At 69.5% G+C, this 1,116-nt stretch overlaps 2 protein-coding genes across 2 annotated transcripts in view; both read right to left on the bottom strand.

Moving 5' to 3' along the window:
- Window positions 1–1,116, bottom strand: part of NAA10 (N-alpha-acetyltransferase 10, NatA catalytic subunit) — a 136,594-nt gene that overhangs the window by 65,968 nt on the left and 69,510 nt on the right. The gene's annotated exons all lie outside the window — the stretch shown is intronic.
- L1CAM (L1 cell adhesion molecule) overlaps window positions 7–1,116 on the bottom strand; it is a 13,977-nt gene continuing 12,867 nt past the window's right edge. The window contains 1 exon segment of the mRNA XM_077769629.1: window positions 7–630. Coding sequence (XP_077625755.1) covers window positions 399–630 — 232 coding nt within the window. The 3' untranslated portion in view covers window positions 7–398.

Genomic DNA, 1,116 nt, shown 5'->3' on the forward strand with positions numbered 1-1,116 from the left:
AGAGCGGCCAGCCCCGCTTCCTCCCTGCCCAGCCGCGGCCTCTCTCTGCCATAAGGCTGATGAGGCAGCACCTGAGGCTCCCGGCGTGTGGGTGACTGGCCCCCGAGCTGGAACAAAGCGGTGTGTGCCCAAGAAGGGGTGCGGCTGGGTTTTGGCAATAAAGTGGGGACCGGGTAGTCAGAGGGGGATGAGAGGCAGTGAGGTCCTCTCCTCTGCCCCCAACTTTAAGCCTCCCACAGGCCCAAGGCCAGAGCCAGAGCGGGGGCCAAGGCCCGGTAGAGAGCGGAAGGAGCCTGCGTCCCAAGGTCAGCACACGTGTCGGGCTTGGGGGGTCTTGGCCTCTGGCTCCCCTGGAGCCCAGCCCCGGGCCCCACCCCGCCTGGCCTGGCTGGCACCCGCTACTCCAGGGCCCCGGCAGGGTTGACGGGGGAGGCGGCCCCTGAGCTGTCGTTGCCCCCCGCCGCCTCCTTCTCCTTCTTGCCGCTGTACTGGCCGATGAAAGAGCCGTCCTCGTTGAACTGGACGTCCACGCTGCCCCCGTAGTCGGCCAGGCTGTCGTCACTGCCCAGGGGCTTGATGTCTCCGTTGAGGGACGGCTGGCTGCTGCCAAAGGCCTTCTCCTCGTTGTCACTGTGGGGGCAGAAGGCAGGTGCGGGTGGGGGGGCTGCCCGGCAGGTGCCAGCCCGAGGGAGGAGGCCCGGCCCAGGGTCCACCCGCTTTCCATGTGTTCTGAATGCGCTGGGGCCAGAGCCTTCATCCCTGACACACACCCGCGAGGGCAGGGGGCACGTGCAGCACCAGGGACGCTGGGGCGCGCTCGGCCTGGAGGGGAGCCAGACAGGCGCACCCGCCCAGCTCGCGGCCCTGACACAGCCCGGAAAGGGGAAGCTGGGCAGATGACGGGCACGCCCAGGAACGGAGCGTCAGCACGGGGGTGAACTGGGGCATGCTGGCTTCTCCCTGAAGCAGGGAGCTGCTGGGCCAGAGGGCCGGGGGCGTGAGGAGCCCCGGCAAGCAGGGGCCGATGGCGCTCCCGGGCGCCTGGTCCGCAGGAGGGCCCCTGCCTTCAGGCTCTGGCAGCGTCTTCCCACCACCCCTGTCTTACCTCTCCTGGGA

The sequence above is a fragment of the Crocuta crocuta genome, unplaced genomic scaffold (assembly GCF_008692635.1).
Source record: "Crocuta crocuta isolate KB4526 unplaced genomic scaffold, BGI_CrCroc_1.0 scaffold978, whole genome shotgun sequence".
Taxonomy (NCBI): Eukaryota; Metazoa; Chordata; class Mammalia; order Carnivora; family Hyaenidae; genus Crocuta; species Crocuta crocuta.